This window comes from Cucurbita moschata, unplaced genomic scaffold (assembly GCF_002738365.1).
Source record: "Cucurbita moschata cultivar Rifu unplaced genomic scaffold, Cmos_1.0 Cmo_Scf00021, whole genome shotgun sequence".
In the NCBI taxonomy this organism is placed as follows: Eukaryota; Viridiplantae; Streptophyta; class Magnoliopsida; order Cucurbitales; family Cucurbitaceae; genus Cucurbita; species Cucurbita moschata.
The window spans coordinates 577,812-590,088 of NW_019268537.1; the positions used below are offsets into that span (position 1 = coordinate 577,812).

The following is a 12,277-nucleotide window of genomic DNA, read 5'->3' on the forward strand; positions in this document are numbered from 1 at the left end:
TTAAATTAACAAACTTACCAAATTCAAATATTTGTCCTAATTTATATTTGAATTGAGGGCGAATCCTTCCATTACTCTTATTTCCATTTGAAAATTAGGATTACCAAAAATATAATTGTTTCGTTTTTCTCTATTTGATTTTCTTAAAATCAATTTTAAAAAATAAAATATTATTTAAAAAACAGGTTCTATAACTATTTAGTTTTTAGTTTTTAGTTTTAGAAATAAATAGTAACTCAAAGCATTATGACGGTTAAGTTTGAATCTCTTCGCAGTAAAACAATTTAATAATTAATATATATATATTAAAGTATGACCAATAAATCTCCCCTTGTAATTAGATTATCCAATTTTTTTTATTGAAATAATTGGTGAATTGTAAAAGAGAAAACAAAAAAGAAAAAGGAAAATCTTGTAAATTTTACATTCGGCCACCGCTAGAAAATAGGAGGTGGGACCCACACCCACGCATTATGGAAGAAGACTAAAATTTTAATAATAATAATAATAATAAAAACTCAACGGCACGCCGAAGAAGAAAATAAATTGTGAAATAAAATTAACAAAAATAAAATAAAGAAAGTGGAATAAAAGGCGCAGCTGGGTCGTTCGGTCTGAAGCGAACGCAGTATCGCTTTTCGCCGATTTCAGGGTTTCCAATTTCTTCGCCATTTCGGTATGTGCATGCTCTGTATTATTACTCCATTTCTAATCCTACAATTTTTTATTTTTTATTTTATCATTGTTTCTGTTCTTCGTTCTTTGTCTCGATCTGATTTGTTTCATAACTGTCTTGTGGAAGCTGCAGATGTATGTCATTGGGTATAAAGTCTGAGAAATATCGATTTGGAACAGTTTTCTTTTTGTCCTACTTTGATTTGGGAGTTTTGATCGGTAAGAATGGGATTGTTTAGAGCTGGTTCTGCCTTGGCAAAGATTGCCATTAGGAGAACTTTGGCACATGGGGGAGGATCATATGCTGCGAGATCACGTATTGTTTCCTCTCAGAATCGATATTTTCACACTACGGTTTTTAAGTCTAAAGCACAATCTGCACCAGTGCCTCGCCCTGTGCCTCTTTCGAAGCTAACTGATAGCTTCCTGGATGGGACGAGCAGTGTGTATTTGGAGGAGCTTCAAAGGGCTTGGGAGGCTGATCCCAACAGTGTTGATGAGTCCTGGGATAATTTCTTTAGGAATTTCGTGGGTCAGGCTGCAACGTCTCCTGGTATTTCAGGCCAAACAATTCAAGAGAGCATGCGTTTGTTGTTGCTTGTCAGGGCTTACCAGGTTAATGGTCATATGAAAGCCAAGTTGGATCCATTGAATTTGGAAGAAAGAGAAATCCCAGATGATCTGGACCCTGCCTTCTATGGATTTACCGGTGCTGATCTTGATAGGGAGTTCTTCCTTGGCGTGTGGAGGATGGCTGGATTTTTATCAGAAAATCGTCCAGTGCAGACTCTCAGGTCAATATTGACCCGCCTTGAGCAAGCATACTGTGGGAGTGTGGGATATGAATATATGCACATCGCAGATCGTAATAAATGTAACTGGTTGAGAGACAAGATTGAGACCCCAACACCAATGCAGTACAATCGACAGCGCCGAGAGGTGATTCTTGATCGTCTTATATGGAGCACACAGTTTGAAAACTTCTTAGCCACTAAGTGGACTACAGCAAAAAGATTTGGGCTTGAAGGTGGCGAGACTTTGATTCCAGGGATGAAGGAGATGTTTGATAGGGCTGCAGATCTTGGAGTTGAGAGCATTGTTATTGGAATGCCTCACCGAGGAAGACTAAATGTTTTGGGTAATGTTGTTCGGAAGCCTCTGAGGCAGATCTTTAGCGAGTTTAGTGGTGGTACAAAGCCTGTGGATGAAGTTGGACTTTACACAGGAACTGGTGATGTCAAATATCACCTGGGTACTTCCTATGATCGACCAACTAGAGGTGGAAAACATATTCATCTTTCTTTGGTTGCAAATCCGAGTCACTTGGAAGCTGTTGATCCAGTTGTCGTTGGGAAAACTAGAGCAAAGCAATATTACTCCAATGACACTGAAAGGATCAAGAATATGGGCATTTTGATTCATGGTGATGGTAGCTTTGCTGGACAAGGTGTAGTGTATGAAACTCTACATCTTAGTGCTCTTCCCAACTACACCACTGGAGGAACGATCCACATTGTTGTGAATAATCAAGTTGCTTTTACTACCGATCCTAGGGCAGGAAGATCATCACAATATTGCACTGATGTTGCCAAAGCTTTGGATGCCCCCATTTTTCATGTAAATGGTGATGACATGGAAGCTGTTGTCCATGTTTGTGAGCTTGCTGCAGAGTGGCGCCAAACCTTTCATTCAGATGTTGTTGTTGATTTGGTTTGCTATCGTCGGTTTGGACACAATGAGATTGATGAGCCATCCTTCACACAACCTAAAATGTATCAGGTTTGTACTTCCATTTTTTAATAATGATTTTGGATATGAATATTGTGGATTTTTCTTCTTTCTCCAGCTTCAGTTAGTTAGACTAATTCTCAAAACTGTATTGATGTTTCTTTCCAACTTGTTTCATCATGCTTGGCTCATGTATTCATGTTATTAGCCCATATACTCTTAGTATCTGTTACTGACCACTGAACTGATTGAGAACAGGTTATAAGGAATCATCCTTCATCTCTTGATATCTACCAGAAAAAACTTTTAGAATCTGGGCAGGTGAGCCAGGAGGATATCAATCAAATACGTGATAAGGTTAATAAAATCCTTAATGAAGAATTTTTGGCGAGCAAAGATTACGTCCCGAAAAGAAGAGACTGGCTTTCAGCATATTGGTCTGGTTTCAAGTCACCCGAACAGCTCTCAAGAGTTCGGAACACTGGGTATGGTAAATTTTATTATCTGATTTTTTCTTCTATTACTACTTCATATGTGATACTTTAGCAATGGAATTTATACTTTGATCAATTCTGCAGAGTTAAACCAGAGATACTAAAGAATGTTGGAAAAGCTATTACTGTATTTCCAGATAATTTCAAGCCTCACAGAGCAGTCAAAAAAGTTTACGAACAAAGAGCACAGATGATTGAAACAGGAGAAGGCATTGACTGGGCACTTGGTGAAGCCCTTGCTTTTGCCACTTTGCTTGTGGAAGGCAATCACGTCAGATTGAGTGGCCAAGATGTTGAGAGAGGCACCTTTAGTCATCGGCATTCTGTTGTGCATGATCAAGAAACAGGGGCTATCTACTGTCCTTTGGACCATGTTATCATGAATCAGAATGAGGAGATGTTCACCGTAAGCAACAGGTAAAGTTGATTATAATCCCTTTTTGCCTATGTATTCCAACAAGTTTCCTTTTGGTAGTTTGTATAGAATAGTTATTAGGGCTACCTGCCTATGTTAGAGTTGTTACCCAATGAGATGAGTAATCTGCATCTTCAAGTTCTGCATGAAGAATAGTGGAAGCATATTAGTTTGGGTTTGATCCAGATGACTCTCTTGATATCATGCCGCAGTGCTGGTGTTGTTAATTTGTCAGTGTATCACCTGTTTACTCTGATGTGAGCTTTTTAATCGAGGGAATCTGAGTATTGAACATCTTTTTTGAGTTGTACAACGTACTTTATTGAAGTAGTTGCTCTTACAAGCTCTCTTTTTTCTTGTCCAACAGCTCTCTTTCAGAGTTTGGAGTTCTTGGATTTGAGTTGGGTTACTCGATGGAAAATCCTAATTCATTGGTAATCTGGGAAGCTCAATTTGGTGATTTTTCAAATGGCGCTCAAGTTATCTTTGATCAATTCTTGAGCAGTGGTGAAGCGAAGTGGCTGCGGCAGACAGGGCTTGTTTTGCTGCTTCCCCATGGCTATGATGGTCAGGGCCCTGAACATTCGAGTGCAAGGATGGAGCGTTTCCTTCAGGTATCCATCGACGACCTTCTTCGTCTTACTCCTTTTTTGTTGAAAAAGAAGAAATTTTTTTTTGTTGTTACTCTTCTGTTTTCAGTGTCTTTCCTAAGGCTTGGCCTGATGCTCTCTTTTTTAATGTCTAAGTCAGTCATTTCTCCCTGCTTGATTGGTTTTTTTTGATGGACACATGTGAGACGTAAGGTTCTCACTGCAAGAAGCTAGTTTAGAGAAATGTTGAAACATTTTATTTCTATCTTGTTATATATTGTGCAGTATTTTTTAAAGAACAAGCGCAGTGCCATCTCGGGCTCAAGGGTGAAGTGCATAGAAAATCAAAGGTTTTCTTGTTAGTGTACAAAAGTTAATTTATTGAAGAGAAATTGTAGTATCACAAGTCATTAGATAATGGGAAATTTTAAATGAGAGATTTTGTAGGAGATAGTATAGATAAATGTTTCTTAGTTCCGTTTAGAAAAAAAGTGGCGCTGCTCACAATAGTGAGGTTCATCTTTAAGTAGTTAAGACTTGGCAACATGAACTTGAAATTGTGAGGTTTTTTGTAAAGAAATTATATTCCTGTTTAGATTTTAAAAAGTTCCATGACTATAATAAATAGTTTTGAGGAGCTTGACGTGACACTGCTTTGTGTAATTAATTTTGGTAGCTGTGGATTAGAACTTAACAAACTACCATTGAAGAAAAATGTGCCTGTATGTATTTCGCCCTTCTAAGCTTTTTCTGCCAGGATGTCAGGAACTTCATACTTGCAGTAGCTGGTTTTGCTCAACTATGATTAACTGTAGTTGGAATCTTGGATGAGAATGTTTGTACTGGTTGTAAAGTAGTACAATTCAGTTGGGATTCTTGAATAATATAAATATTCATAATTTATGGCAGATGAGTGACGACAACCCTTTTGTTATTCCGGAGATGGATTCTACCCTTAGAAAGCAAATTCAGGAATGCAACTTGCAAGTTGTGAATGTTACCACTCCCGCCAACTATTTCCATGTTCTGCGGAGACAGGTCAGTGCACGTTTTTGGTTGATGATTTTAGTTGCTTTTATTATTATTGTTATTTTAACACAAAATAAGAAAATTTTAAGATGAAGAATAAGAGGCGGATGGAGGCATCCTTGAACTAAAAAAATATTAGAAACATCCCCATTTTTCTATATGGAGCAAAAATGATAATAGAATCTTAAGATTAACATTCTTTGACCAGAGCCTCTACCTAGGCCTTCCATTTACCAAAATAGAGAAATTCACAAGCTGAAAACAGCTTCTGACTCGAGTTCTCCAAACTTTCTTTCCAAACGACCTTATTAAGAAAGTACCGACCCACTTCTCTTTGAATGTTTGGAGACTTACGGACAGACCAGGTCAAGAACCCTCCTAGAAATGAAAATTGGATCCATCTAACAAACTTTCAAACAAAAAAAATGAAATCTTTCGAGAAACTACATTTTTTATTAAAGAAACCAAAGAGGATCATAATGGGAGAAACTCGACAAGTGCTTGTTTGTTACTGAGGTGAATTTGGTTCTACAGTAAGATCTGCAATTCTCAAGCCCTCAAAATAATTTGATTTTGGAACTGCTTTCCAATCAATTTTAACGTCCTTAATATCCTATTTTTTCTCTTGTATCTATTTCATCTGCAGATACACAGGGAGTTCCGTAAGCCCCTAGTTGTGATGGCTCCTAAGAATCTGCTTAGACACAAGGAGTGTAAATCTAATTTGTCCGAGTTTGATGATGTCCAAGGTCATCCAGGCTTTGACAAGCAGGGAACCAGATTTAAGCGCCTTATAAAGGACCAGAACAATCACTCTGATCATGAAGAGGGTATTAGACGGCTAATTCTTTGCTCTGGAAAGGTTAGTATCCATTATTCCTTTTCTGGTACTCAATTTTCTCTAAATTCATCAAGCCTGGAATAATTTTTTTCCTTCCTGGAATTTCTTGGATAAATGAGTTACCGTTTGCCTTTGTTATGTAGTTCAGATTTGGTTATATATTTCATATTCATTATTGACTGGTCAATGTAATCTTTCCATTCATTCCCCAGAAATTGGGTTTGTGTTCACTTCCAAGGTTTTATTAATTGCTGAAATATTGTATGCTTGCATTATTTCCAGATTTACTATGAGCTTGATGATGAGCGAACCAAGACAGACGGAAAGGACGTTGCAATATGTAGGGTGGAACAACTTTGCCCCTTTCCTTATGACCTCATCCAGCGAGAGCTGAAGCGATATCCAAGTATGTAATTCAATTATTCAAATGTTCGTAACAACATGATACCACATTGTTCTAGGCTTCTACCAAAACTTCTTATAAGAAAATTTCCCATAATCTTCTCTTTTCTTTTCCCTTTACTTTTGAGACCAGAAATAACGTGTTCTTTTTGCTTTTCAAGATGCCGAGGTCGTTTGGTGCCAGGAGGAACCAATGAATATGGGTGCATTCACCTACATTTCTCCTCGTCTTGCCACAGCCATGAGGGCTCTTGGAAGAGGCACGTCAGAAGATATTAAGTACGTCGGTCGGGCTCCATCAGCTTCTACTGCTACTGGATTCTATTCAGTTCATGTCAAGGAACAAACCGAGCTTGTGAAGAAAGCATTGCAGCCTGAGGTTATCAAGAACGTCTTCTGAGGCTCTGAGGTTCACAGAGCGTAAGTGGTCTGAATACGCACTCCCTTAATTTTTGCATGCAATGTGATGCGAGCTTCATCCACTAAGACCAATTTTGAACTGAGATTTTCTTTTTGATGTTGATAATTGGTACGCCAATGATAGTTTTTTGTGGTTTGATGTATACGGCGTTCAATAATTTCAGATCTGTGAGCAGTTGAGCTCATGGACGATATGATCTCAAATCTTGATCTCCAAAGTCTTTCAAATATTAATTTGATTGCCTTGTGTCTATGAAATGAAATTCTTCTTATTCTCATTTACTTTGTTGAACGTTGAATGGGTATGTTTGGGAAGGAAAATTTGGTGGCTATTAAACCCGTGTATCATCCTTCTTTTAATATTTGGATCGACATTTACCATGTCAATTCAAGTATAAGGAAATAAATAAGACATGAATTGACATCTTAAAGGTCGATGGACTGTGCAGTAATGAATTGACATCTTAAAGGTCGATGGACTGTGTAGTAATAAATTATTTTGTAGTCGTAATGCATGATTGGAGGAAAAAGGAGGAACATCATCTTCATATATCTTATGTTTTTTTTTTAAGTGATATTGTTTGACCACTTTTTAAATAAGGTGATTTCAGGTATAGTGGAAAAACCAATTATTAAGATAAGAATCTGTTTTTTTTTTCTCCTTTCTTTTAAAAGGAAACTCCTCGAATACACAACAATATCTATTGAAAAGTAATGCTGAGACACACCACTTCAGCTGCCCACTCAATTTCAAACAATTACTCAATCCTAATTTACGGATTTTGCCATCTATTTTTAATTTTAAGATTTCTTAACGTTTCATAGAATTAAAATATATGAACGACTCGTTTACAAGGAGCCTATAAACTTCCAAATAGAATACAAATGAAATCAATAGAAACATAGGATCACTTGCACAAAAACAAGTCCAACCGTTGAGAGACTGATATAAATCTTCAATTTCTTAAGCAAATGAACAAATGGGTAATGACTTAGTATGAAGTGTCGTAGTAGAATTGGATATAGTTTTGAAAATGGTGAAGGGTTGTGATTAGTGAAATGGATAGCATTTGGGAACAAAAATAGAATTATTTATTTTGCTTTGTTTTTGTTTTTGGTATACTAATCTTGAACAACCATAGGTTTAATTATGCACAAAATCCCCACTTTAAGGCTACAAAATACAGCTTCTCTAACAAATTATTGAACCAAAAAGTTAAAATGATGATATGAAGGAGGTGTCATAATCTATATTAAAGTAATCTCAACTTTTCTCTCCTTTTCATCTTGTCTCGCTTTACAAAGTATTCATAATTTTAATTACATTATTCGGACCATCGTTTTTATTATGAATAAAAGTATGAAATCTCATATCGATTAGAGAGAGGAACGAAACATTTATTATAAAGGTGTAGAAGATGCGTTTTAAAATCGTGAGATTGACGACTATATGTAATAGATTAAAGCAGACAATATCTAATAGTGATGGATTTAGGATGTTTTCCTTAATTCAAACCGTGTATATTTAAAATTGCTTTGTTTAAAATATTAAAATTTTTGTAATGCTCATTGAATTGTGTATCTCCTTTAAATTGGATTTGACTCAAAATTTTGGATTTATTCAATTATATGAGTTTAGTTGATCCATGAATGCTCCAACTTTTTTTTTTCAAAGAAGAAATAGAAGTGATGGTAACATTTGGAAAATGAGCTCTCGAGCCTCGGGCCGAGTTGCGAGATAAGCTATTTGTATAGAAAATAGGTTTAAGAACGTTTACGAATAAGACGTATGATAAAGTCAAATAATTTTTCATGAAGAGGTTTTATTATAGCATTTGGGTTCAATCCCAAATTTATTGAGCTTATCATATGGTATGTCTCTATTGTTTCGTTTTCCTTCATCATTAATAAGAACCGAAAAGGAGAGGCCAAGCCTTCTCAAAGTTTACGTCACGAGATCCTCTTTCCCCTAATTTGTTTTACGATTCATTCAAATATGTTCAATTTTATATCTAATAGGTCCACGATCGGATATGCACCTCGGTAAGCACAAAAACGAAAGAAAAGACTAAATGGGTGGCACTTCACTTTACACATATGGAGACCATCTTCTTTTGAAGCTGTGTTTATGTGGGAAAGCATTAACCAATCCCCATCTCTTCTCTGTTGAGTTCATGCATGAAAAAGGGTTCTATAAAACCACATTACATTTGAGGCCTTCATGGGATTGTTTATTCATAAGAGAAATGAAGAGGTTTGTAGGGTTTTTGCATCCCTCAAATTCAAAGCCATATTTGGGAGTGGTTTTTGTGCAGCTTGGCTATGCTGGAATGACCATTCTTGCTAAGACAGCTTTGGACAAAGGGATGAGCCAATATGTTTTTGTGGCTTATCGTCAAATTGTTGCTACCATTGTCTTTGTTCCTTTTGCTATCATCTTTGACAGGTTCTTTTATCCCTTCTTCCTCTCGAGTTTCTACGTTTGAACCAACGAACCAACAATGTGGAATAATTATTGTCTTTGTTGTTGTCTTGATTTCGACAAGTTAAAAAGGGTTTTTGTTTGTTTAAATGATTCTTCAATGTATGGATCGAGTTTTACGAGTCAAAGCTAATTTAATCGTCATAAAAAGTCAACAAAACAATATTGAATTGAGTTTTTAGTTTTGTATGCAGGAAAGTGAGGACAAAAATGACGTTTTCGTTGTTCTTCAAGATTGTGATGCTCGGTTTATTAGAGTAAGAAAGCTGCGACGATTTTATTTCGTTACGATTAATATTAAATTCAATCTTTGATTCAAAATATGGAACGTAAATTTAATCCACGATTAATGGCAGGCCGGTAGTGGATCAGAACTTGTTCTATGCTGGTATGAAGCTCACAACAGCAACCTTTGCAGCTGCGTTGTGCAATGTTCTTCCAGCTTTTGCGTTCCTCATGGCTTGGGCTTGCAGGTAGGTACCTTCAATTCATTCGTATACAACGTAAAAGCTTTTGATTTTCACAAAAATGTATGTTTAAAGTGAATGAAATTTTATAGTGGGTTCAAATCCCAAGGCTATCAAACAAAAAACTTTTTAAAAGAAAAGAAATGATTGAGAGTAGAATCAAGCAACCCTAGTAGTTGCTTTAAAACCTTCCATCAAATTGTAATCTTTGTTCCCCACACCTTTTAACCCCAAGAAAAAGAAACATGAATCAAGAAAAATGTGTGACATTCTTCGTGAGAGTAATAGTTCATGCACACCGCTAGTAGATATTGTCTTTTTTGGACTTTTCATTTCGAACTTCCCTTCAAGATTTTTAAAACATGTATGTTAGGAAGAGATTTTCATACCCTTATAAGAAATGTTTCGTTTTTCTCTTCAACCGATGTGTGATCTCACCATCCACCCCCTTCGAGGCCAGCGTCCTCACTAGCACTTGTACCCTTCTTCAATCGACGTGGGTCTCCTCAATCTACCTCCCTTTGGAACCCAACGTCCTCGCTGACACTCGTATCCTTCTTCAATCGATGTGGGTCCCCTCAATCCACCTCCCCTTGGGACCCAACGTCTTCGCTGGCACTCGTACCATTCTTCAATCGATGTGGGTCTCCTCAATCCACCTCCCTTTGGGATCCAACGTCCTCGTTGGCACTCATACCCTTCTTCAATTGATGTGGGTCTCCTCAATCCACCTCCCCTTGGGACCCAACGTCCTTCTTGGCACACCGCCTCGTGTCCACCCCATTTCAGGGCTCAACCTCCTCATTTGTACATCGCCGAGTATCTGGCTTTAATACCATTTATAACATCCTAAGCCCTTAGTAAACGTGTTTTAAAAATCTTGTGGGGAAGCTCGAAATGGAAAGTCTAAAAAAGACAATATCTACTAGGGGTGGACATAAACGGTAATGAATGGGAAAAAGCTGAAACACGAGCTTAGAGAACATGAATGAAGAGAAAAAATGATGGTAACCAAGAGTTTGAATGAAAGACATATGAATATTTGTATGGCAGGCTTGAGAAAGTGAACATTTTGAAAAGGGGAAGCCAAGCAAAAATCATAGGAACCATAGTGACAGTAGGAGGAGCCATGATTATGACCTTCATAACAGGACCCATGTTGAATCTGCCATGGACAAAGCCCTACCACCCCTCTGCTTCTTCTTCTTCTTCTTCTTCAGCTGCTTCTACAAATCACCAAAGCCCAATCAAGGGCTCCCTCATGATTGCCATTGGCTGCATTAGCTGGTCAGCCTTCATCATTCTTCAAGCAATTACATTGAAATGGTACCCAGCCGAGCTGTCGCTTACAGCATTGATATGCTTGGTGGGCAGCATTGGAGACACAGGGGTGGCTTTGGTGATGGAGAGGGGGAGCCCTTCAGCTTGGGCTTTGCACTTAGACACACAGCTTCTGGCTGTGGTTTATGGTGTAAGTAAAGTAAAGTAAAGTAAAGTGAAGTAATGTAATGTATGTTTGTAAGTGCACTTAAAATTAGTGCTTAAAAGTGTTTTGATGCAGGGAGTAATGTGCTCAGGAATAGCTTATTACATTCAAGGAGTGGTGATGCAAACAAAAGGGCCTGTTTTTGTGAGTGCATTCAACCCTCTGAGCTTGATTCTTGTAGCAATCATGAGCTCCTTCATCTTGTGTGAGATCATGTTCCTGGGCAGGCAAGAACAGAGTCCATTGTTCCAAAATTATCCATTTGAGTAGCCATATGGGTAACCTGGTTAGTGACATTTTGACAGGATTATTGGAGCAGTGGCCATAATGATTGGGTTGTACATGGTTTTGTGGGGCAAAGCCAAAGATCAGGCTTCAGCTAAGATGACATGTTGTGAGCAGCAACAAATGGGTGGATCAAGTCAAGAGTTCGTGGGGATTGATGTTGGCAAAGAGGGAAGTAATTGATGAAGGCTGTTGGATTTGTACGAGGTTTTGTTACATTTCTGTCTTTTGTTGGAACCAAAATGTAAGATGGAAGGAAAAGCATAAGGCTTTCTTGGCAATGCACGCTGCTGATCTAGTTTAGCTTTAAAAATATTTACAATAAAGGAAATCTTACACCCGATTTCGAACTATATATATACGATATCTGTGAAGATCCTACGTTGGTTAAAGGGTAGAACAAAGCATTTCTTATAAGGTTGTAAAAACGCCTCCTAACATATACGTTTCAAAACCGTGAGATTAACGTTGATACGTAACAAGCCAAAGTGAACAATATCTGCTAGCGGTGAGTTTAAACTATTACAAATGCTATCATAGTCAGACACTGAACGGTGTGCCAATGAGAACGCCAGCCCCCAAGGGGGTGGATTGTGAGATCCCACGTTAGTTATAGAGAGGGTGTGAAAACCTCTCTTTAGTAGACGCGTTTTAAAATCATGAGTTTGACGGCGATACGTAACGAGCCAAAGCGAACAATATATGCTATCGGTGGGCTTGGATTGTTACAATATCATAGTCACAAATGTCACTTCTGTGCGACAATGTTTTTCTCTTTCATCTCTTAAAGTGTGCTATCTTAAAACGGAAAAGTCTCATTAGGGTTCTGAATAGTACATGGAATAAGTACAAATATTTGAGAATATTAGAAACACACCATCAGTTTCAACATTAATATAAAATTTAAATGACTCAATTATTCAAGCTCCTCCTATACAATAAATATTAGAATGTTACAACATT

The 12,277-nt window shown here is 37.4% G+C and overlaps 2 protein-coding genes across 3 annotated transcripts; both read left to right on the forward strand.

Annotated features, from left to right (window-relative positions):
* Nucleotides 1-552: 552 nt before the first annotated feature.
* On the forward strand, nucleotides 553-6,872 carry LOC111458932 (2-oxoglutarate dehydrogenase, mitochondrial-like). 2 transcript variants are annotated; one of them, XM_023101815.1, is made up of 9 exons: nucleotides 553-676; nucleotides 809-2,454; nucleotides 2,662-2,888; nucleotides 2,982-3,314; nucleotides 3,680-3,926; nucleotides 4,812-4,940; nucleotides 5,578-5,793; nucleotides 6,055-6,178; nucleotides 6,336-6,872. In XM_023101815.1, the coding sequence occupies exons 2-9, from the start codon at nucleotides 901-903 to the stop codon at nucleotides 6,572-6,574; spliced, it is 3,069 nt and encodes a 1,022-aa protein (XP_022957583.1). In that variant the 5' UTR covers nucleotides 553-676; nucleotides 809-900; the 3' UTR covers nucleotides 6,575-6,872. The 2 variants fall into 2 exon arrangements, with proteins under 2 accessions (XP_022957583.1, XP_022957585.1); XM_023101817.1 differs by having other exon boundaries at nucleotides 567-676; nucleotides 803-2,454.
* A 1,855-nt stretch (nucleotides 6,873-8,727) lies between these two features.
* Nucleotides 8,728-11,664, forward strand: LOC111458231 (WAT1-related protein At2g39510-like). Its single transcript, XM_023100746.1, has 6 exons — nucleotides 8,728-9,040; nucleotides 9,271-9,333; nucleotides 9,433-9,549; nucleotides 10,597-11,014; nucleotides 11,105-11,256; nucleotides 11,335-11,664. Exons 1-6 carry the CDS (start codon nucleotides 8,769-8,771, stop codon nucleotides 11,495-11,497), a joined length of 1,185 nt encoding a protein of 394 aa, XP_022956514.1. The 5' UTR covers nucleotides 8,728-8,768; the 3' UTR covers nucleotides 11,498-11,664.
* The last annotated feature ends 613 nt before the right edge of the window (nucleotides 11,665-12,277 follow it).